Source organism: Aythya fuligula, chromosome 3 (assembly GCF_009819795.1).
Source record: "Aythya fuligula isolate bAytFul2 chromosome 3, bAytFul2.pri, whole genome shotgun sequence".
Taxonomy (NCBI): domain Eukaryota; kingdom Metazoa; phylum Chordata; class Aves; order Anseriformes; family Anatidae; genus Aythya; species Aythya fuligula.
The window spans coordinates 64,873,894-64,897,943 of record NC_045561.1 but is presented as its reverse complement, the minus strand read 5'-3'; the positions used below and the strand labels follow the sequence as shown (position 1 = coordinate 64,897,943).

Here is a 24,050-nt window from a genome sequence, read left to right as displayed (position 1 = left end):
TGATAAAACTCACCTCTCTGTACCACCAACCAGGCACTTAAAGATGCACTGGACTTGGAATCGCTGCTCACTGGGTAACATCAAACCCTTCCCGTCCAGCAAGCCCAGGCTCTTGCTGTGGCATATTCTGCACCTGGCATTTGCATGAGTGTCAGTAGGAATCACACAGGTCTGCTCAGATAGCACAGGGGCAGGGAACAGATCAGTAGGTAAAGCAGAGAAGAGTACCCATAAATCATAAATAAAGATTTAATTATATGCTTGGTTAATACTTACAAACATTGAACTTGTTGTTAGATATGTAAATAAAGATGAAAATAAGAGACGGGGGCTGCAATAGCCAAGCAAAGCCAAAATATAACAGGTTAGAGTATTTATTGTGAATTGGCATATGCTTGGAGTATGGAAGGGAGACACGCTACATAAACTGAAAGAATAAATAAATAAATATTGACATTGTTATACACCTGTTATTGTTATAGACCAGTGATTTGTGGGACCATATGTTGGACAAAATGAGACTGTTCATTGATAATTGTAAATGTGGTGACCCCTTGCAAACTGGATATTAAAAATATTAAGTAAATGGCACATTTTAATTATACAGTAAAGAAACTGTTCTCCACCATTAAAAGACTGCAGCTGTCAGGAGGAATTGATCATATGACAGAAGGTAACATTTATTTGATAGTAGACCTTGGTAAATGACATCCCAAATGGTCTTTAGATTCTCAGACAAACACATTCCATTCAGACTTGTGCTTAACTGTGAAGCCTCAGTGTCTTTGTCCTTCACAAAATTTTGTGTGATCCTTATATACCACAGGGCTTGTTTGTTTTTTATTTTTGTTTTAATCTGCTTCACAGTATTTAAATTTCAAATGAAGTATTATTAAATGAGAAACTGTAAACGATGGAGTTCAGAATTGGAAGTCAGCACATTTGTTATTCTTTTTGCCAACGGTATCAAGTAAGTTGCATAATTACCATAGTATTATATCATCTTTGTCAACATAAACACTACTTTCTCTCATCTTTGAAAGTGCCATTGGTGAACAACTGAACGTGCAGATTCCAAAGAACAGCAGCCCAGGAAGGAGCTGAGAGCATTCACAATGCCTTAACAAAGTTGCATAAGGAAATTAAATCAAGACAGGCAGCAAGTAGTCACCAGCAGAAATGCCAAATGCTCTCACATATATGCCTCTGCATCTGAGGCAGAGGAGAGAAACCACGGTTTTTGTAGCTTCCTTCCCGCCTATTGTGATCCGACTTTAAGACAAATGTGTGAAGGTAAAGCAGCAGCCCATGGGGATTGATTATTTTCACTGATCCAAAGAAACCCTTCAATACACAGGGTTTGATTTTTCCCCTTCCACATCTGATTTTATGAAGTAGGCGTTCCTTGTCTCACATTGTGCCGATCCTGTGGTGAGGCACTTGCAGAGTCTGAAGGTTGGGGCATGTGAAGTAAGGAGCTGGGAGAAAGCACGCCGCTATTCCGTTGGAAGCAAATGGGAGCGTAGGCCCATAGAAAACTTCTTCCTTCCCTTCCTTGCTAACATCCAGCACCTGCAGGTCAAAGTACAGAAAATATTTCAGGGATCGCAGAAGGAATCTGAAACAAACCCACTGGCACAGGCTGCATAAATATACTATTAATCCTGACAGAAAGAAAGTTTCAGATCACTTCTGGATTCCAGTTATGGATCTGGTGATTTATTGCAGTCGTTATCACCCAAATCTTGTCTTAGCTGAGCTGCTTAGTAGCAGGCAGTGGCATTTGATGGTGCTTCCTGGCAGCAGAACATGCAGCCATGCAAGTAGAGAACAGAAATGCTAAACAGTTTGTCAGCTTGGTGTATAGGGAGCAAGGGAAGCTCTACCAAAGCTGGAAAGCTTTGATTCATACCTGACTGACTTAAGGAAAATTAAGAAGTACAGGAAAAAATGTGTTTTATTCCAAAGATGAGAGCAAACTCAGACTTGCTGAATTTGAAGATAAAAGGGGTAGTTTCATTGGTTAAAGCCAGGCACAACGCCTACAGCTGAGAAAGGGCAGCACACGCAGCTCTGCCAGAGCACTCACTGTATTTCTTTTCCCTTTAACACTGGGACTGTCTCAGGCAGGCTGCCAGTTCACGACCAGTTTGGGGATGTGGACAAGTGTCCATTTTGAAAGCAAGATCCCAGGATGACTGTCACTTGTCACTAAGCAGTATTTACACCCGGGTGCAACACTGCAAAGTACCTGCTGGTTATAAACAAGCATGTTGGTGTCGTACAGCCACTGCCTTGATGCAGTGATGTTTGTTACTCCATTTAGAGCACAGTACTTCAGGTAGCGTTATCCGACCTGTCTGTGTGATGTTTTTCATTAACAATTGTTAGGTGTGGTATCCAACAACTTAGGAAAACACAATTATACTATGACAAGAACATGGTTTTAACTGCTTATCTTGCGTGATCTGTTCTTTACAAACGTATGCTAATGTGTGTTCATTATAAGATCAGCAGCTCAGCATCTTATACGTTCCCTTATTATGCTAGGTCCAACTTCAATCCTTATGGGACAGTTTGGAGGTTAAATCCTAAAATCCTTAGTTGGAAGCTAATGAAAATGTTGTTTATCAGCAAAAGTGCAGAAACTGAGACATAAACAAGAGTTTCTGTCTGTAACTGCCCAGCTGGTCACAAAGCGATGGCTGTGATGCAGATTTGCTCCACTCAGAAGAATGTAGGAAGATAAGAATTCCTAATTTCTGTATGGGAACATCTGAAAGACACAGATCTGCTGGTAAGCTGCTGTGACACAAGATGAGAGAGCAGAAGAGTTTATTGGACAACCCACTACCTACAGCGGGGATCAAAACTTCCGTTCAAGCTTTGAAGCAGTAAGCGCTAGGGCAGGTTGCAGGCTGGCTGAACTCTGTCAAAGAACAACTCATTAACTCTGGCTGCTCTTCTGAAAGACAACTTGGAGAGAAAAAAAAATCACAAGAATGGCTGAAAATGTGTTAGCCCATGCCCCACTGTCCATTTCTGCACAGCTTTTCCTTCTGAACTCTACTGTGTACCCTGAGAATAATATATCCACTATTTTAGCCAAATCTCGTCAAATGAGTGATTCCTCAATCCTGCTTTCCTATAATACCTTACTTAGAAGAGTTACATCTAATGGCTAATCTGGAAATATTTTTTTGATATCCACATTATTTCCTCTCTGGCTTACAGAGATTCAGTGGCTGCATAAGAAACATCCTTAATCTCTCCACTTCACCTGCATTTTCCTTTTTGAATAACTTCAGTGCAAAGCATATCCTTGCAAAATTATTGGAAAAGACTTTAAAAGAAACCTAAATCACTCACCTGGATACATGCCAAAGGCTCATTTGTCCAAATCGAATAGCCGCCAACGAGATATATTCTACCATTGTGGACCGCAACTCCAGACTCATTTTGACCTAAAGCAAAAAAGGAAAGAAGCCACTTCCAGTGTTTAATTAACCCTTTTAACACTGAGAGCCAGAGTTCTGTAGTAAGATGCAAATGTACTTGGCAGCAAATTGAGAGTTTCAGAATTCACAACTTGCAACAATTGAGGTGAAGTGTGAGGGCTGTTCTCCGCTGTCTGTGGGAGCACAGGACAGGGCTGTCCAGAGAGAGACCACAGATGAGCCAGGTCACAGCTGTGCAATAAACTGAGGCTGTGCAGGGGACCATCTGCTCTCTTCTCAACGTTTTTTGTGCACTTGTACTTTGTAGGTGATGGGTGAGCTCCCCACCTGCCTCAGCTTCTGTCTCACATCTAACAGGCATGTAAGCCAGGGGAGTGACCTCCCCTCACCGCCTGCCCATACCCATGCAGCCCCCTCGCTCCTACAGGCACAAGTATGGTGCAAGCTCACTCCCATAGCCATGGTCTCCTTAAATTCACAAGTTTTGAAGGGTAAATACAGCCTTAAAAAAAAAAAAATCTGCACTATATGGTACAACAGACACATTTTATGCCAGTTGCAGACACAGAGAAAAATTTAGATGGCTTCTCCTGGTGCTGGTTGTGGGAACAACCCACCAGGTCATGTCCGAGGAGAGGCACTAAGTGATATAGGGTCAGCTCCATAACAAAGGTGCCTACAGTGCCAGCACTTTCGCAATCGCAAATTAGATGTCCTTCTCCAAGGCAGTCAATCCCTCCAAATAATAAAATATAATAAGTAATGGAGAGCAAAAGGAATACAAAACACTAGTTCTGTTTTACAATGTATAACTCTTTCTTTTCAGTCCATGCCTCTCTCCCCTGTGTCCACAAAGGGCTCTGATGACCTAACTCAGAGACCAAGCAACCCTCCTGAAGATCCTTGAGATTAAGAAACCCAGAGCAGTATCCTAAAAAATAAAGATACCACCAGAGCATTTTTTAAATCTTTCAGAAGGAAAATGACATGACTGTCTTATTTGTCAGGCATTCATTTCTCTGACATGCTGCCAGCTATCCTAAGCTTCTAGTTAAGTTCCTACATCTTTTCAGTGGTAGATCTTAGAAGTGAATGCAACACCAAATCAAGACAATGAGAAGTGAGGTAGGCTCAGTTCTAGGATTTCTATAGCAGTCTGTGCTGAAACCTAGTGGCTGACAAAGCTGTTACTAAGGGAGCTCCAAGTCTGCTGCAGAAGAAAATGGCCCCAATGTTTATGTTGGCTTATCCTGGAAATGCATTCTCTTCTGCAAAGCTATGGTTGGTACTGCTCAGAGAATGTGTCACATGCCTGTCTCTCCCAGAGATCTGAATTGTAGTACCTCTGGGAATCACATTAGGTGGTGGTGAAATTAAATGGACTGTGTTCCTCCTCCTAATGACTATAATCAGGAATTCCATAGATCCCATAGCTATCCGAACTACTCAACTCATCCTTGATCTGACAAAATTCCATCCAAGACACCTCCTTTAGAGAAATTTATGAAGAAGATACTATCTAGAAATAAGTGATGGTTAATAGATTTCAGTATAAGCCCTGCTCTAATACATCAGCAAGCAGAAAGCACTATAAAATTATGTTATTACAGTAGAAATGCATCTGCCTGTTGGACACTCAGAACAGGGAGCTAAATCTAACGGTGCATACAAGCTTTTGGAGAGTCAAAAATAAGTACTGTTTGTATTCTTTGACAAAGTATCTTTGATTGTCTCATTAAATCAGATTTATGTGCATCATCTTAAAAATTTAGCCTAGTATCCTAAAACAAATGCTTTCCTGAACAATGAATGTTGGAACGGTAACCTAAAGTCTCTTGTGGGCCAACTATGGTCCCTGCCATCCAGAGCCAACTGAGGTGAAGATGTGTAGTTCCACATACCAAAGGCATCTAAAGGGCAAAGAATTGATGTTTTACTTTAACGGTAGCAATTTTCTTCTTTTGGTATACAATACTTGCCTGTTAACATGTTGAAGCTGCAACGTGTCCACTGGTCAGTGTCTATGCTGTAAGAGTCTATGTGCCGAACCAGGATCCGGTCATTGTTGTAGTCCAGGTCATTCCCACCTAACACGTACAGTTTCCTTTGGACAGCAGCCATGGAGTGATACACTCTCCTCTGCAGCATTGGGCTACGGCTCAACCACTTATTCTGGAAACAAAGAGACAGAAGTTGTCTCAGCACTGCTTGTACAACAGCATTAGCACTTACTGGTGTTCTCCTTACCCCTGGCTGGAAATCCTGGGTGTATATACTTGTGTTATTCATATGTTAAAAACGCAGATTGGTTACAACATGGACTAGATATAATGGACTTTCAACACATGGTTTATACTTCTCACATTTAAATATATTAATTTAATCGTATTTCGTGTTCTGTTTTTCTGTTTAGCTCATCAGGCTTCAAAGCTTTTTTACTTCTGCAGAATTCAGTAGCAAATACTCCTTAAGCAAGACTATTAGATGTCTCCTTTGTATACCGCGCTAACATATCTGTACCAACTAGCTCTGTTGAGAGAGAAGAGAGATTCTTCTACTTTTCGTTATTCAGAAGCTTATTTGATCTTATCCTTGGGGAGTGAAACAACAGGGAAAAATAATTTCCTAAAGAATCTTCTGAAGTGATTCATGTATTTGGTTTTATGCTAACCCTTTATTTGTGGGCACTCGCAAAGTAGCATCCTTTTGCATATTTTTCCTCCTGGTTAACAATATTCAAGAATTCTACTTTTTGAGGGTGGGGGCACAGGAAAGACAAGGGATTACAGCACGGTATTTTAAATGCAGGAAAACAATTGCTCCTGCCATGCTTGGAGAATCAAAACAACCTGACAATCAACAAGATTAATTTATTTAAGTGGAGGAAGTTAAAATCTGTGAGGAAATTCTTTGTGTTGCACGTGCTAGCGCTTGCGGTAACTCAAGAGCCTCTAATAACACTGCCTTTTAACCTCCGCAATCTATAGCTATACATTTCAATGTGTAATAGTTGAATATTAGGCATTAATGTTTGCATTAGTAGTCCAGTCTCTTAACACGAGGCTATAGACACCATCTGCTTTGCAAAGCCTGCCTGCATCCCCTGATTATATCTTTAGCTTCCTCCACTGCAGTGCCTGCCAGGTGAGCCGCCAAGCACTGCAAAGGCAAAGAAACTGAGGGGCCTGGTGGGGTCATTTCTAATAAGCCAGTGTGTGAATACTAATCAGTGGTGGGGAAGCAGAGGTCACCCCAGCCGGCTTGTTGGCAGGTAGCTGTGTGCTCTGTGGCAGATGGCAGGCATTATCGACTCGCCACAAAGGCCTCGCGCAGAAGCGAGCACGAGCGCTGAATGATGGAGTTATTGAGATTCTGTGCAAGATGCAAGCAGATGTGATGGTTTCCAGTACCCACCGTAAACAATATGCCAGCAGAATTTTTAAAAAGAGCATGTGTGTACAAACATGAAGCAGACCTCATTTGAAGAATGCGAGCACACACTTCCTCTTTAACTCTTTACACGTCGTGCTGACCTTCTTGCTACTGGCACCGAAGTTGCTGCTCATATTTTAGGGGGCAACTTTCAAAGCTGTGTCAGCAAATAAAGAGCTGAAGCAAAGGACGAGGGACAGAGAGACAGGATCTAAATAGAAGCGTCCTCCTCATAAGCAAAATAAGATTGCTGCCTGTAATTACCATGTGTTTGGGTTTGGGACAGATTTGGCATTTGTATAATCGATGCCTAAAACTGCAACTCAAAAAGGATGAGGCAGGTTTGTCAGTGCCTGCTTTCTGCTTCAGCACCCATATGTGGTATGCCTTAAAAAGTCAATGGGGACCACAGCAAAGTGTCTCCTGGCAGAATTTGGTTCCAAATACAGCAATCAAAGGCTCTATCCTGCAATCAGAGAAGTCAATACCTTTCTGTGCAGGTGTAAATCAAGCTATGCAACTCTGATTGCAAGCTTAGGACTTTTATTTCCTAATACAAGCAAGAGGGCATAACCATGCCCTAGCCCTCTGAAATGGTTACTGAACCATGCTAACCTAATCAAAACACATACATTATGTATGAAATAATCCCTAAAAGATATTTTTGGTGCTTGGGTAATGAAATGATAGGCACCCTTGCAGTCAGCAGAATAAGTCACCGGCAGGTAGCACAGTTCTGAAAGTATGCAGAAAACAAAAAGCCTGTATATATATAATTGAAAGCAGAAATGTCAATGACAAGAAGCAGTTTTGTGACACTGACTTTGAGTCATACATTGCCCAGGGCTGCTGAATTACAAAAAAAAAATAAATAAATAAAATAAAAATGAACAAGCCAAGTAAATACTGATAAATAGAAGGGATTTAAAACACATTTATTCTAAGTATTTAATCTAAGATATTTCTAGCACCTACAGGCTTCAAAAATGTAAAACGAAGTCAGGGTGTCCATTACTCTGTTAAACATACACATCTGTACAAAGTGAATTTAAAATACCACCAACTCAAATTAAACTTAAGGAATTATTGTATTGTATGCATTTGCTAACAGACCCTTTATAAGCAAAACACATGAGAAAAACACATACCACACAGATACTCACCTGCTTGGGATCATAGACCATAAGCCTGTTCTGATACTGTGCAGTGTTTGTTACTCCTCCTATGAAAGAGTTTATACAAGTTAATTTTTTCCATCTTAGCAAAACCAGCACCAAGATCAGATACAGCAAAATAACCATTTGTGGGGTCCATTTGCTGATAGGATTACACTGCATAGCCCCAGTTACACTCACATGCATCTGCACTTTTTAATCGGGTTACAAGGTATTAATTAGCAGGTTTGTCAAACATAGAGAAACATGAAACAGAAACAACCCCAGTCATTGCCCTGTAAAGCTAATTCTGTTGGCTAAAAACAAGACAAAAATCAGTTTGTTAAGGAATGACTGTGTGTTCAGCCATCTCCAGAGCACGAAAAGGTAAGCCCTGTCCCTGCTGCCAGGAGCAGGCAGTGCCCAACACCCTTTAAAAACAAGGAGGTGGCTCTGCACTGCAGGGGAGGAAGTGGTAAGAGGGGAGCCATGCTCAAACAAGACTAGTGGCAACACCAATGCCAACAGGATGGCACAGCACAACCCTCTGCAGCTGCATTCATGTGTGTCTTTGAAGAGAATTACATATTTATTATATTTATCCTGTATTGCAGATACAGATGTATTGCAAACATTTTCTGGCTTGGTTGTAATTGAGTTACAACCTGACTTACACTGGGAGGTTCCTCCACAGTGATCAGGAACCATGCTAAGCACTTAGCATACGAATTTAGCAATAACCTCTAAAAAGCAAATTATAAAGCCCAGAACAGACTCTCACACAACTAGATGTCACAAAACAACTATTTAGCTCAACACAGAACATGTCTAATGCCTGCTCATCCTGCACTCTGAGGGTTTTAAATGGTAAATCTCACTGAGACAACTGGTGGAAAAGCCCATCTGTCTCCAAGCTGCAATCTTTGATGAGGAAACGTATTCCTGAGCGTGCTCAAGTGTCCTAAGAGCTTGGTGCTTCTGCAGCTCTGCCACCAGTGCCATCCCTGCTCTCTCCCCACACGGGGCTATGGGGAATTAGATGCTTTTATACTCCCTGGTCTCAGCATGCCTCCATGCATGCTTTTGGTTCAGAACTGTGCTGGCGTTATGGACCAACCCCCCCACACACCTCTATCCCATCGTTTCATTTTGTGGAGCAGTACTGATGAGCGGTATCGGTACTCCCCTTTTCTGGAAGATGTTCAGCCAGAAGCTCCACTCTGGATGTGCACCAGCTCTGTTCCCATTCCTGTGCAATAACAACCAGTCTTTGTACTACCTGAGTGCTGGGAATATTCAGTCCAGAGGACCGGAGTAAATCTACTGCAAAGCAAAACATGTAGACTGTACATAGCTTAGACACAGAGGACTTGGCACCAACGTTTTACCTGCTGCTCTGCTCCTGTTGGGGTGAATTACTTGCTAAAAATAGTCCTAATGCTTAAAGATGGAATGTCAGATTGCTGTTTTGGAAACTGAAAGTCGCAGTTGTTTGGATGGTTTCCTCCAGAACGCTAACCTACAGGAGATGCATCAGGAACACAGTGCTGGGTCTCTTACTCTCACTCAGAAAGAACACCGCAACTTGGGTGGAAAGATGCGGAGGGAGAAGACAAAGAATGGGGTCACTTCCTTATGAAATAATGAAATAATCCAATAAGCAAAATTATTTTCCTCTCTTCACAAAAAGCCCCTCATATCAAGTACACAGCTTACATTTTTTCCCTGCAATATTGCTCATCTGTGGTGTTTTATCATTACATTCCCTTCACATACCGCTCTTCACTTTTAGATTAATCTGCCAAAATGAGATGCTAAGGATTTGCATACAGATTTGACTACACAAAAATAGATCTGGAATTAATAACAGTCTCTATATGTTTTAATTTCTTCTAGACTGGAGTACCCTTGCCTCCAGCAGTATTCTTGGCTTTGAAAGTCATCAAGCTGATTTGTCTGCTCTTAGGTTATGATGCCACATGCTGCTACACTGTCCCCTGCAATCAAAGTGCTTGCAGAGATAGATTCCATGCCTTCCCCTAACAAGTATATTTTATAGATTGGCAGTTTTGATCTCCCCTCCCCAGGGAGATAATCTGCATCTTAACAGGTTTCTATAGATACATCTGTCATTAAATATGCCATCTTATATCTGCATCAATTTTCAAACTCGAGTTCCTCCTAACTTTGAAGTGCTATAGCAAAAGTTTAAAATTTTCTGCCAAAATTCACATTTAACAAGTCTGTAATGTCCTCTTGAACTATTCTTTTAAAAATACTCCAGGCAGCTGGGAAAGGGCAGAAGAAGATTAATATGTCTCCTAAAAAATAGGACAAGGAAAAAAAAGTTTAAATGCTACTAAAAATAATACATACTTTCTCTCAGAAAAAAAACTGGGGTAATCCTAAGATGAATTTCTTCAGCTGCTCAGCAGAGCTTTCTAAGAGGAGGGAAGGGCGAGGTATGGGAATGGCACTTGAAGATTTGAAACTACAAACCATGTCATGGAAGTTGATGTTAAGCAATAGCAGCTAATGTGGTAGAGAATCGATTAAAGAAAGTGAAAAAAAAAAAAAATCTGCCTGGGGAAATGGCAGCAAAACGCCCAGTTTGGTCAGAGCTCGGTGAGTTTTACAAAGCAAGAGTGATGATCACACCAATGACAAGACAAGACAAGCGATGACAAGAGCGGTTTGCTTTGCAGACTAGGATTTCGGGGAGGCAAGGAATGCCCTCAAGACAAGCCTGGCTCTTTCTCATTCTTGCAGCTGTGGGACTGCACTCCTGGGAAGCCCAGCACCAACCCTGTGGGCTTGCAAATGTGTTTTCACTGCCACAGCCACTGTTGCTCACTCCTCCTGCAGCAGATGCTGTAAGACAGGCCACAAACCCTGCTTTCTAAGCCCTTCAAAACCCATAACCTCCCAACTTCCCCGCTGCATGGAGAAGGTCCTGGAAGTCCAAGATCCCCCATTTGTCCACCCCTGTCCCAAAAATGCACAATGTTTGTTACAGCCTCCAAACCGTCCACAAAGTGCACTGAAAAATGCCTTCCATAAAGCCACCTCCAAAAGGAGAAGGGTGGTAGGCTGTAGGTTTAACACAATTTTCCCAATCAAACATTTATAATCCATATTTATAACGTGTCCTAGCAAGACCCCCATCTGACTTGAGAAATCTCATTCAATCCAAATCCCACAGAAAATCTCACCACTCTCTCCGAAGTCCCCAAGTGCTAGGCTGTGCACACGAATCCGACTTTGCTGGGAGATGTGTAAAACCACATGTTGGCAAAGAGCTCCCCGTGTGTATTCCTTCCAGCAAATACATGGAATATATCGAAACTCATGAAATGCTCCCTGTGGTACTCTGCTGTTCTAAAATAGAAATCTCTCCACTCTCTCATGCCCGTGTGTTAAACACAAGATCAGCCTTCCTCAACACGTGAGCCCGCTGCCTTTTACTCAGGTGCAGCGAGGGTGGCTGAGCTGGAGCATCTTCCACCCCAATGAAATCCCTGAAAGACACCAATGGTAGCACTACATGGTGCTGTTCCCCTCTGGATGCAATCCAGATGCCAACAAGAGGGGCACAAGCCCTATTTTTTTGGATTAAAAAAAAATTAATCTTTCAAAACAGATGTTTACTATCAATCTACAAAGAATCAATGACATCAAACCTAAAATATCTGTGCTTGAAAGGTGTGAGATCCACTATCAGTGTTCAAAGATAGTAATCATAAAAAAGAAACAATGTCCCATATGCAGACTAAGATGGGGTTACAGAGGTGATTTATCTCCTTATTAAGCCCCTATAGATGGCAATTTCTGTGCCAGCTGCACCACAAAACTGGGTTTGGTCTGATACTGTAGTCTCCTATTTATTCCAGATCTATTTTTCATAAAACAATATTATAGGCATTTACCTGAGGGGGGAACCCTCCTCGCATCATATAGCATATATAATAATAGTAATGTAGCGCTTTTCATGCCAAATCACTTGCACACTCAATAACTCTCTAAGATACGTCGTCATATCCTTGGTCAAAACCTCAGCATTAGGGGAAAAAAAGAAAAAGTCTTGAAATTATAAACTTCAGTCTTGATTTCTGAAGGAAAAAAAAAAAGTTGTTAAATAAGAAGGACAAGATGTGACTTTAGCTGACACACATCGGGTCAGTCAACTCGGGCCTCTGTGAAACCACAGCCTAATGCTGGGCTTCAGACCGCGCTTCTCATATGCTTCTCTCCCAAGTCCTTTACCAGGAAGAAAGCCTCCTTGCTGCAGATGCAGAAATGGCACCAAGCTGGCAGAGGCTTCCCCATCTCACCCCGGCCTCCACGTGTGGGGCACCTCCAGGGGAGAAGGATGGGGGATGCATGTAAGGAAGGTCTCCAGATCCACACACATGCGCCACAGGGAATGAAGGGAAGTGGGCACCATTCAGGCTCACACCCCCAGGGACGTTTCCCTGCTTTTATAGGATGCAACTGTCAGGGATGGTGAACTCCAAAGGGTTTGGCGCTGTTTGTGTCTCTTTCACTCAAATGCTTCGCTTGAAGCATGTGGCATGCAATTCGCTTGTGAAATGGGTCAGGGTGTCAGATGTTAACTGCGGCCTGCAAGATTCATCTCTCTATAAAATTTCAAAACCATCTGCCCGATGCCATACTGTAAATGCAGAGGACTTATTTTAATGAATTCTCATACACTTTTTAAAATAAGAAAATAAAATTAAATAGAGGGCTGTGAGGAAAAAAAAAAAAAAAAAAAAAAAAAAAGATGAGAAAAAAACGACAACACAAATATAAAAATATGTTCCACAATATATGGAGCTCAGAAAACTTGAGAGCTGAACCCATTTTTGTTCTCTAGAGGATAAGATTAGTTCCAAAGTGCAAAACTGGTGAGCTTTGGGCAGGTAACAACCCCAAAGGGGTGGTGGCAGCTTAGCAATCCCTCCATAACCAGAGCCACCGACCTCCCAGCTCCCAGTTGTCCATGTCTGCATGCCCTTGGGCACCATTTTGTTACCACACTTCCCTTCCCTGGCATCTTCACCAGGATTTTATCCTCTGTGATTTTTGATTCCTTCTCGTGTTTGTCCCAAAGTAAAGCTAACAATGAACTCCAATAGTAATAATAGAAAACCCTCAAGTCTAGTCAGCCTTTGATTAGAAAAGCCTTAGAAGACATGGGCTTGTAGCGGGGCACTAATGCTTTGACTAAAAAATAAGTAAATGATTTGCATGCAAGTCATGTTTTGATGACTCTCTCCACAAATACAAGGACTAAAAACTTATATTATCACTATTTAACTTCTTCACTTACTAAAAAAAATGGACAAATTTTCATTGCTGTAGTGCCAGCTGGTAGCATCAGACTGACTTTGAGAGCTCTTGCTGATGACCTGTATTTCCAAGAAAAAGCTGCAGGGATACAGCTCAGAAACTGAAACTAATTTTTTAATTACTTAATTTTAAACCACATACTTAAAATTAGGTTCCCTCCTGCATTACTGATTACTCTTACACTAACACCTCATATATGATGGTAAAACAGCAGCTTTTTTCAGTAGTGACTGTTATTTCAGCACAATAAAACTTCCCTCTGTACTATTCCCCTAGCCCTGCATATACATATACACAGTTAGTTTGTGGCCCTCAGCAATTAGTTAATAACAGAAATCTAGCTACAGTTACAGCATCCCCATCTACCTTTATTTAAAAAATAATACATAAACACAGTTTTCAATCTGTGAATATGTAATGCAAACCAATACTCTAAAGTATTGCAGAATATGTTCCCGTAATCCACACTCGCATGTCAGAATCTAGCAACTCCAAGCTGCTAAGCATTTTCTCCAAAGCTATACAGGATACAACCAAAAAGTCCTGTCTACTGCCAAAACTTCACTCCTTTCTGCGACTATCACATGCTCTCAGTTTTGCAACACTAGCTATGTTGATACCCTTTTCAAATACAAATACTGGTAAAATATGGCTTGTTTGTTTGTTTTTCCCATTTGTTCAGTTCATCTAATAGACTTTTATGAATCCATTAAAGGCATATCCTTGAACACAGTATCACACTGATTCATTATATAAAGCAGACAGCATTTGAAAGTACAGGTAAGCATGCATTTCACTGACATAACTAGGCATATTAATTAATCCCCAGCACAATATCCCTTTTCCTAACATATCAGGAAAGATTAAAAGACTTATTCATCAATCCCATATTTGACTTTAAAATCTCAAACAAATCAGGTAGAGTTTCTTTACTTGTTTTTAGTAAATGATTATTTTTTTTTAAAGTAAACTTTAAAAAAAAACCTTTTTTTCATGTACTAGAGACCAAATTCTGATGAGTGTTTCTAGAGCTCTTTCAATAAAAACTATATGGCGTAAAACACAAATATGTTCATCACAATTTCCTAAAAAGCATTGTTTTCCAAAAATAGAAACTGTCAAATGTAAACCATTTAAGGGGAGGGAAAAAATAAAAAATCAAGACACAGAAGTAGTAGCATCCATGTGCTTCAACCTGCCCATCACAGGCACTCATCTCTTTCCACCAACAGAATAGAGAAGGTAATGAACAAACAGGGGACTGATCTGAACACCCCAAATCAGAAATCCTCTTTCTGCACCATACCCAGGTCTCAAAGCACACTGTGTGCACACTTCAGGATTAACACACAACACAAACTGTATGAGACTCCTTCAAAGCCAATTGTAAAGAAAGTGACCCAAAATGCCTGCCGGGGACCACTGTGACTCCTTGCATTCTCTCATGCCTTTCTTTCCAAACATATCAGTTGTGATTTCAGTGTGTACGTATTAAAATAGGTCTCTGCTACTTCCCCTGCCAACATTTGGGAATCCACTACGCATATGGGCAGAGAGATGCATCTGCAAGGAGCTCCACTAACCTCAATGACATATGTTGAGAAGCACAGCGAAGGCCTAAGGAGCTAACAATCTTTTATTCATGCATCATCTCTTCACCAGAGGGATCCCAGACCATGCTAAAATCCCCCGAGGCTATCTGCTGTGAAGGCAGTAAATGCTGAACATTTTCTTTAAGTGCTGGTCTCATTTACTCATTAACTTCCTTGATAGATATTACAACTTTATAACCTTCCATGACACACTTCCTACTAAAAGATGCTGTTTTTTCCTGTCACAGCGTCTGTAGACAGCACCGACCTTGTTCCAAAGCAACTGATACCAGAAAAGTCACTGCAAAGATTGATGACACAACGTCCTCAAATTCCATCATCGTGTACATGTAAAATAAAAGATATATCAGATCGAGTTGCAAATGATATGTTAGTTTAAGATCACAAGGCTTATACTTTCATCTAGCTGTACCATAATGCTATGATTACAGCTAGGCAGTCCTGCGCACATGTTACTGACAGTCAGAGCCAGGCAGAATTTCTAACAAAGGTCATCTTGGCCTGTTAATACACCCTTAGGAGCAAGTGGGAGGAGTTCATACACCTGCCTTCAAGCTCCGCACCTACACAAGCCAACAAGCGCTTATTTCTCCATTTCATTATCAGAAACCAACACAGTAGTACCTGATCATACTACAGAAACTGGATTTTGTTTTTAGCAAGCACACAGACTTTGTAATTCAAAATTTGTAAACAAGGGCATTATCATTTTAATTCATGATGATTTATGAATGGTGAGTGGAGGTAGTACACACGATATGTGCAGCTTTAAAACACAGAGGGATTTTTAGTAGAAGTAGACAGGTGTGTTATGCCCCTATACTTCTAATCAGGCTTGATTACATGCTTCTGCTCTTAAATTCTTTGAAACAACCAACTCCTAAGGCAAAAGTTATCCTGACACACAAAACAAAGATGATTTATTAGTTTTACCCAAGACTGTATTTTGGTGTTTTGTTAGTACCTCAAACTGTGTGAAACGTTTTCTACCTGATATCCAAAGAAGACCATCCACCACATATCCTGCATGGCATGAAAGCGATCGATCAAAGGACTGCACAAAGGTCCACTTGTTCTTCTTGGGGCAGTAGCACTCCACAGTAGGCAGAACTTGGCGCAACTCATTTCTGCCCCCTACCGCATAGAGGTACTCATCCACTGCTCCCAGCACAAAGTGCTCCCGACAGTTCTTCATCGGAGCTATCTCGGCCCACGAGTTGGTGCGGGGGTCATAGCGGCAGGCAGTTCTCACCGCACAGGTGCGGCCCGTGGATTGCTCAGCCTCTCCACCAGCTACAAAAAGAAAGTCTCCCATGACAGCCACACAGTGGTGACTTCTCCCTACTGGCATGGGCGCTAGCTCACTCCAGTTTGCAATCCCTGCAATGTGAACGTTTTCTTGATCAACTGGGTTGAAGTATCGCAACTCCTTCACTTTACAGACTTCACGTTTTTTCCCACCAATAATGTAAAGAGTGTCTGACTGGAAGCGAGGTTTTGTCCTTCTGGTTTGCCAAACTGGCTGTGCATAGATGCTTTGGTGGTAAGCCAAGGCCTCGTTAACAAGTGCTGTCGCAGTTTCACTGGCTTGGACAAGAGGATGAGAAAGAGCTACAGTATGCAGAGTATCCACGTCCATAAGGCCAAAGCGGACATACTGGAGAAGCTCATCCATGTACTGGTAGCGGCAGTTGTGCTCCAACCACCTCACGGCCAGCTAGAAGTGAGGGGGAGGAAGGGAAAAACAAAACACCGATTATTCGTGTACAATTCTGTCAAAGTTTGGCCTTTTGAAAAACTGTGTCTGTATTCCAAGAACTACGTACCTGCCCCAAGAGTGATATAAGTCATTATGAAAAGTACTCATGAATGCATGTGACTCAACACAAAACATATATACTAATACTCCACCTATAATATAACTCAAAGCACTCTATTGCACCATTCCCCCCCCCTCTACTCCCCCAAAGAATTTCCACATTATCAGATTGCAATACGGCTATACAATACTCCTGCTGTGCAAACAGTGATGCTGTAGGAGAATACAATTCAGGAATCAAGCTGCTAGAGCAGTAATACAAATGTTGGGACTATGCAATCTTTGGAGACTATGGATCCACTAGAAAGAAAAGCAAGAATCTGGTTAGATGATTTTTTTTTTTTTTTTTAAAAGTCCTTTCTTCCACCTTTCATTCTACTTATGACAAAATATAGAAGGAATATACAAAATACATAATGAATCCTTCAATTTTTCTTCCTTCTTCATTTATATTATTCATAAAATGAAGAGAAGTGTCAGGGGTCCCCAGAAATTAAAGGCAAAGAAGAAAAATGCAGAGAAGAGGTTCTGATGGTCTCTGAAATGGCTTCAGCAATTGCAATTGGTATCAACAGCCAAAAATAAATGGAGACTTTAAATTACATAAAGCCTACTGAATCCAACCAAGTCTGTAAACAGGCCAGGAAAGGCCTAAGCCATTTCAGGAAAGCTGTAAGGTATTCTTGCAAATCTCCATTGTTGAAGACACCCTAATTTCCTTAGGGAAACTGTCCCCATGCTCAGGTATCCTCTTCAACAGGTTTTTCTTTTACTTGTGCCGGAGCTCTAAACCTCTCCACTCACTTGATCCATTTTCCACCTTAAGGTTTATAACCCTAAACCCAGGAACCACCAGTCCAACACTTGAATTTGATGATCCCACCTGTCCAGGATGAAAACCAGTCTGCTACCTGCCTCGACTCCTCCATCTCCGATGCATTTGAGGACGTGTATTAAAGTTTCCTCTTCTCTGAATGACAAAGTTTGCTATCTTAAACTGGGTAAAATCTTCCTCTTAGGGCTGTAGTAGTAGCGAATAGATCAGGAAGATCATTTTGATTGTAACAGTCTATGCCATTCTTGTTTGTATATACCTACATTAGACTGTTAACACACTATGACATTGCTGTTTTATGTTTAAGATTATGACCTACTCCTATTCCCACCCCTTCTTCTGCAGAACTTCCACAGTGTTGTGCTTTCTCTGTCACTATTGAACTCTATTATTTACTTCAGGCCACTGCTCCAATCTGTCAAGATCACTCTCAATCCTACTTCTATTTTAAAAAGCGCTTGAAGACCATTCCACCCTCTGATTGTCTGAAAACAAAACAAAACAAAAAATTATTATTACATCAGCCAAGTCATTAAGGAAGACATTGAATAGTTCTGAATGAGAACAGGCTCCTCTACTTGGTACTTCCTGTCATCCTGACAAAGAACTCTCGAGTTTCTAACTATTCATGCAATAAGAAGAGTTTAATCGAAAACTCACTGCCCTGTACTGATGACAGGAATGTCACATGAAACAGCTGGAAAGAAAGATTCCTATCTTATTAAAAGCTTTCATATAAGCATGGTGTATCAACTTTATTGTTGCTTCTGTACTCCATCAGAGAGGGGAGATGACAAACTAAAACTACTTCGTTTTTTTAGATTAATTTGAAGCACATTTTCTGCACTGTTGTACTCAAAGCCTGTGAAACAAAGGATCAATGAAGGGCATCAAAATTGCAACTGTAATTCAGTGAGTTAAATGCTGAATTTAGTTTCAAACTGTGCATTAGCTATACGTGTTTAGGCTTGCTAGTAAAAGGGAGTTAATAAAATATATTAGAAAGTGCTTATGGACTTGAAACCATTGAGGAATATATTCACATGTTCTAAATCCACCAAATCCACACATCTAGTGTCTCCTACTGAGAGGTTTTAGGTAACTCCCTACTGCATGTCTTAGGATGTGTGTGCATCATTTGTCCAAGTCTTCAGAGGCACTTAGCTTGCATCACTGACTAGATGCTTGAATTTCAAGTGGAATTCAGACTATCTTCATACTGACTGAATGATTTCTGGTTTGCTATATTAAAGAAGAATTCTCAAAACTTACTTTTCCTACCTGTCATCACTCGTGTCCAACAGATTGGTTTCTTTTGCTTAGAGTTCATGACCTTACTCTTATCTAAAACAGTGTTATCACCTGTGCTTTAATAACAGATATTACAGACTCATAAAAGACATACGCTGAGGAAAATAAGGTCCTGGTAACCATAAGGCTTTTAAAGGAAGTTTAACATTAATGCCTACTAATATCTTAAAAGTTCATGCTTCCTCTTTCTTTTCTTCTCACCACCACCTCTTGCCCCATCCAGCAAATACTATATAAACAGAAAAACAACACTACATACATTCATACCTTTCACTATCTGCATTCATTTGTACATATGGGATGTGTGAAGATCTGCAGTGGAAGGGATGGACATCTCCACTGCAATACATTTTCTCTGCTGCTGCATCAAGTTTGGCAAAAGCAACCTGGTTCACACTGAGTTTGATCTGTACTGAAAGTATTCCTGGAGTAGTTGTAAAAAAAAAAAAAAAAAAAAAAAAAAAAAAAAAGCTTCACTGAAATCAGTAATGCTTAACATTTCTCTAAAATCACAAATTTCTAAACCACCATAGTGATGGCATAAAGTGACACAAATATTCTGTTGGCACCCACTGGAGATGTACAATCTATTCCCGGCCTTGAACCAAGACTTTCTCCATCTTTTCCTACACTATTTCATCCCCAGCCATCTGTCCTTCATCTTTCTCTTCATTTATGAAAACTTTTAAATCTTTCTATATTCAATCTATTGCCATCTCCTTGGGATCCTCTAAATACAGCACCTAAAGGTGTCTTTGGTCTACACTACTTCCATGCTTCCTTTCTAATGAGCAACTGCAACAGCAGCAGAAGGAATTAGGTCTTCTGCATAGGAGCTACTGGCTGTATCCAGACTTAGCAGGTCTGAGGTTAGTTTGCAGAGGAGCACTGCATTTTACTCTGCTAATTTAGGAGGCAGGGCTCGGAACCCTGGCACATCACTAGATCACCTGAATGGTCTGCAAGCATTTAATAATCAGCAAAGAGGCTCCATTGGCTCTTAGTGAAGCCACTAAGATCTGGGAATTGCAACATGTACAGATTCTCCTGTCCAGATCAATTCAAGCTACTGCTCAACACAATCTGACTACAGTATCCTATGGGACCCATGCCTAATCTTTGGCACTCCAATGCAGAGAAAAGTTGGTGTGAGCTAAAAGCTGTAGTGTTTTTATCTCTCTATCTTGCTATTGAAAACAACGACTGTTACTTGACTTTAAATGCCGTAAGTTCATTTTGGGATACTCCTTAAAAATAATATGGCTGTACTAAAACTACAAATGCAGATATTTATATGTATACTCACATAATTCATGACCATTTTCTAGACTATGACAAAGGGCTATGGAACAGGTTCTGTGGTGTTAGGGGCACTCACCAACTGAGCCTTAGACTTACACATTTCTGATACAGCACGCATTGTTATGGTGCTCTCTAGCAGAATGTGATGTCTCACACCTTGGAAGCATGGAAGAAAATTGAGTTATCTGGGAGGTGAACTGCTACTCTAGTCAGCAGATGGTTTGGCAGCAATTGGAAGGCTGGAGGGGGAGAAGTTCAAATGAAAGAAAATTAAGTTCCCAAACAAGTTCTTTGGATGTAGTAGAAATAGTCACTGATGGACTGTAAAACAGTTCTAAATTTCTTTTTGCGTTAAAGGAGGCAAATATAACTCTCATGTACATATGGTGGAAGCAGAAACTTGTAATATATCAGCAAACATCTGTGTATTTATCAATGCAAGTTCCATCACCTTTACTCAGCTTTTGTTTAATCCATACTTAGAAGCCCGGTGCCTTCATAGAAACTTCAAAATTTACTCCATCTATGCCCCAATTACAGTACCTATTCATCCTCTCTGGCAGTAGTGATTAGCAACTACAATCAGAATTGGCAAAATAAACTCAAAGCCATTATACACTGTATGACACTGCAAGGAGAGACAAGCAGATGTCTCTAAGAAGATACTGACAGCGCTTGAAATCACAACTGTGTTTAAAACACAAACAAGCAAGCAAGGAAAAACAAAGAGACCATCCATTGTGAGTCCAAATTGTAAGTTTTAAAATATTCGTATCACTGCTAAATAATTTACTAAACTAAGGAAAGACTCGTACTCCTAGTACCATATAGGCACATTCTGTTTAAACTGCTAGAAGCTTCTTTTCCTATTAATTTTAATGTATGAATGTGTGTGAAAAAGAAGCTACCTATATCAACTTTAATAAATAATATATTTTGCCATATTCATCTTCTGAACTATGTAAATGACAAAAGTAGACCCTCAGAAGGACAAGGATTTTCAAACCAGATTAATTCTCTTATTCTGAAGCCTTAACCCAAAGAGTCTGTCTTCTCCAAGGTTACATTACTTGATTTAGCAATGGAGTACATTCTCAGAACTTCAGGAAAAAAATGGAATATAGGCTGTGGCACAGTTGAAGTGTACATCTAAATACACCTGCAAGTTGGATTGTGGTTTCATTGCCTGTACAATGGCAGCTTCTGCTTCAGCACAGTGCTTCAACAGCCTGACTCCCAAAGCCTAGGAATGCAGCTCCTCTCTCCCTGCTATTAATGTTGTATGTACCACATATGTACCACAGCTGGAGAAGGTACTCGGGCAGTGGGGGTTAAAGCTGAATTAAGAGTTTCACTCCTGCTGAAGATTGCCCTGTAACAGATAGTTATCTGGTCTTTTGGGTCACCAACTATAACTTTGCCCCGCCTGTTCAGCATCTCCCTAGAATCATTCTCACTAACCAGAAAAGCCAAGCCACAGTGCAAAAGTTTGATATACTTGTTAACCCAAGTTCATTTGGAAACTACTTTAAGTCACAATGTCAGCAACAGGGAGAGTTTATGTCTCCAGAGTAAATACTCCTTGGACTCTGCAAGGGGCAGGGGCCATGGGAACTCCATTAAAGTCTGATCTTTAGTTGATGTATTCATGTCACAGACCCACGGACCGCAAAGGAATTATGCTAGTTTATACCCTCTAAGGTCTCTAATAATTGAGATGAAGCAAAGAAGTGATAGCTGTGGAAGAAATTTTTTGTTTGTCTTTGTTGTTGTTGTTGTTGTTTTGTTTTGTTTTTAGAAACAACAAATAAACAGAAATGGTAAAATTGTTAAGGTTTCAAAACAATGGATTCCCATTTTCTCATTAAAACAAATGAAAATCTTAAATAAAATATTATAGCAAACATTCTCATTTTAGGAAAAAGGATGATTTTAAACATGGAAACAGAAACAGAGGGAAGAATTGTCCTGGACTGAGACCAGATATATTCAACACCAATTATCAGCTTTCTGCATGATAATAATGATGATATATAACAGGAAAAAGGAAAAGAAGGAGGCAGAAAGAAAGGAAAAAACAACATCCATAGATGTCTTCTTTCAACATACATGTCACCTAAGCTGTTTTCCTATTGCTTAACATAAGAAAAATTTTAGGCCAGAAAAATCAAATTCATATCTTTGTGCCATCAGTATACTGGACAGTCCTATAGATCAGTTCCTTTTAATAAATAAGACAAAACCAGACATGAAAGCAACATAGCTACTGCAGCAACCACTTTAAGGGGTCTGGAGAACTTCAAAAAGCAGAATTGGGTCTTTACTAGTTCAGCATTTGTTTTCATCTTACACTGTATTGCCACGTGTGTTCTTAAAACACAAATTTTGACTATAAACTTGAATGTGATTTGGCCTCTTCTTGAGGTATACCTATTTTACCAAGTCTTCAACTTTCCAGACGGGAACCTCTTGCCTCAAAACCACCATCTCTCAATATTGGCTCTCTCAATGGCTACTGTCAGCAGTCCCCTGGCTCTTCGGATCTCAAGGGGATTTGAATCTACAGGAGCAGAACCTATGGATAAACCAGAATTTTCACTAAAGCTCTGAAATAAAGCCCACTGAAGGCTCTGGAGGATCTTCCATTTTTAAAAGTGGACAGGGATTTCCAATGGGCCTGAATTCGGATCTCTCAGTCCTCCTCTCTCCAGAGACTACAGAGGAAGAAGCCCAGAAGGTTTAGGATATCAATGTAAACATTTTAGTTAAGGTGAGCTAAATTGGACTGTATAAAACTTAACAAAAACATATGGGGGGAAGAGTTGTTTCAGGGGAAAATCAAAAACACACATTTTTTCAAAGCCACAGGTTACACACAAACATTTTTAGAAAGCCAGCATAGAAGTTAATAAGTAACTGCGTGGCACAGCAGCTGTATCAACCAGGCAGTACCTTACATTTGTCAGTATGGAAAACGAGGGACTCAGACCTAGATGTCACGGGGCCTTAGAGATAGAAATCTTTTTCTTCTTTTTATTTCGAATTAAGAATGTGCATAAAAATAAGACTGTAATGAGCTGCATGTAGAACAATCAAAATTATGAGGTATTTGCATTTCTTTGCACCTTGAGCCAAACAACTACAAAATTATGCATAGAATTCTCTCAATCCGAACCCAGTAAATATTAATAATCTCTGAATCAGCAATGATACGTCTTTTGCCCCTGAACCCTGAAGAGAGACTTTCCAACTCAAAAACTTGTACTACACTGACAGAGACCATCTTTACAAGGCACTAGGCTGAGGCATACGTGTGTAGTCTGTGAAAATAATGCTGTGCCATCCCCCACCCTCTTTACACAGCACTGTTTTAAAATTACCTGTTTGTCAGTTTTACAAATGTGTGTGTATGTAAGCAGCCCCCGGTGTGGCGCTGCATTAGCAAGCAGGCAAGCTTTCATTTGCACATTCCGATTTTACAATCAGAATTAAAACATTTACTCTGTTCGGGGTGAGTTGATAAACAGGGATTTTAAATTTTCCTTCCTTTTTTTTTTTTTTTTTCTTAATGCAAAAAATGAAAGAAAAATGTTCCTCTAGATGTATTATGCCTTTGGGCTCCATTTGAGGGAAGGGAAAAAAGACAGAGAAAGCTACTGTGAAGGTCACAGAGTGAAAGAACTTCCTCAGGGCACAGAATAAATTAAATCCCAAGGAAAAAATAAAATGTGATTTCCAGAGTGTGAGGCACAAACTCAAAATGACAATGATTGA

The 24,050-nt window shown here is 40.4% G+C and overlaps 1 protein-coding gene across 7 annotated transcripts in view; it reads right to left on the bottom strand.

Moving 5' to 3' along the window:
* Positions 1-235: 235 nt before the first annotated feature.
* Positions 236-24,050, bottom strand: part of KLHL32 (kelch like family member 32) — a 123,489-nt gene continuing 99,674 nt past the window's right edge. For 5 of the 7 annotated variants that reach the window (XM_032185369.1, XM_032185371.1, XM_032185370.1 and 2 more), the window contains 5 exons: positions 16,000-16,726; positions 8,054-8,112; positions 5,438-5,630; positions 3,370-3,464; positions 236-1,572 (listed from right to left, as the gene is read on the bottom strand). In XM_032185369.1, coding sequence (XP_032041260.1) covers positions 1,411-1,572; positions 3,370-3,464; positions 5,438-5,630; positions 8,054-8,112; positions 16,000-16,726 — 1,236 coding nt within the window. In that variant the 3' untranslated portion in view covers positions 236-1,410. Of the gene's footprint in view, positions 1,573-3,369; positions 3,465-5,437; positions 5,631-8,053; positions 8,113-15,999; positions 16,727-17,748; positions 18,149-19,078; positions 19,399-24,050 lie in introns of those variants that run through there. The other 2 variants (XR_004253128.1, XM_032185374.1) reach the window with 2 other exon arrangements.